At 76.0% G+C, this 605-nt stretch overlaps 1 protein-coding gene across 1 annotated transcript; it reads right to left on the bottom strand.

Moving 5' to 3' along the window:
* Positions 1-5: 5 nt before the first annotated feature.
* Positions 6-561, bottom strand: LINC02897 (long intergenic non-protein coding RNA 2897; the record flags this gene model as incomplete). The annotated part of the gene is given in 3 exon segments (XM_017866645.1): positions 6-163; positions 166-306; positions 309-561. Coding segments are annotated over 3 exon segments (552 nt in total), but the record flags the coding sequence as incomplete, so codon positions are not given.
* Between the last annotated feature and the right edge of the window lie 44 nt (positions 562-605).

Raw genomic sequence — 605 nt, 5'->3', positions numbered from 1 at the left:
GGCGCCGGGGAGCGTGTGGGGTCCGGGCCCGCGCGGCGCTGCTTCTGCTCCCGAAGGCTGCGGTCGGTCGGTCGGCGCTGGCGCGGCGGCGTGTGTGACTCCTGGAGCCGCGGGGCCGCCCCGGAGCGCGAGGCCGCAGCGCGGAGTCCCTGGGCCCATCTCCGGGCGGCTTTGGCTGAAGCAGGAGGACGGCGTTTGGAGGGTGCGGCGGCCGCGTCCTCTCAGCGGCCTGGACGGCCTCCCCTGCCCCACGCTGCCCTCGTGCCCAGGGCTCTAAGAAGTCCAATGCCAGGCGGAGGCGAGGCGCAGATGGCCCAGGGTTGGGAGGCCGCTGGCGGTCCAGGGCCCGCAGGATGTGAAGGATTTTCCAGGAGGGCCCAGGGCCAGGGGCTGCAGGGTGCACAGGAGCCACTGCCCGGGCCTCAGCCGGGCGGAGCAACTCCGGGGCCGCCGCTCCTTCCCTGCGCGGCCAGGCTCGGGTTCCAGGCGGGCTGCTGCAGGGGCCTGATCCGGGGGGCGCCGGCTACCCACCCCGGCAAGAGCGCCCGCCTCGGCCGCTGACAGCCTCGCAGGGAGGCCCCAGCGATGAGCCAGGGGCTGGCGGG

This window comes from Rhinopithecus bieti, unplaced genomic scaffold (genome assembly GCF_001698545.2).
Source record: "Rhinopithecus bieti isolate Rb0 unplaced genomic scaffold, ASM169854v2 scaffold_14933, whole genome shotgun sequence".
Lineage (NCBI taxonomy): Eukaryota > Metazoa > Chordata > Mammalia > Primates > Cercopithecidae > Rhinopithecus > Rhinopithecus bieti.
Note: the sequence above shows the minus strand (reverse complement) of the source record. Positions and strands in the feature narration are given on the sequence as shown.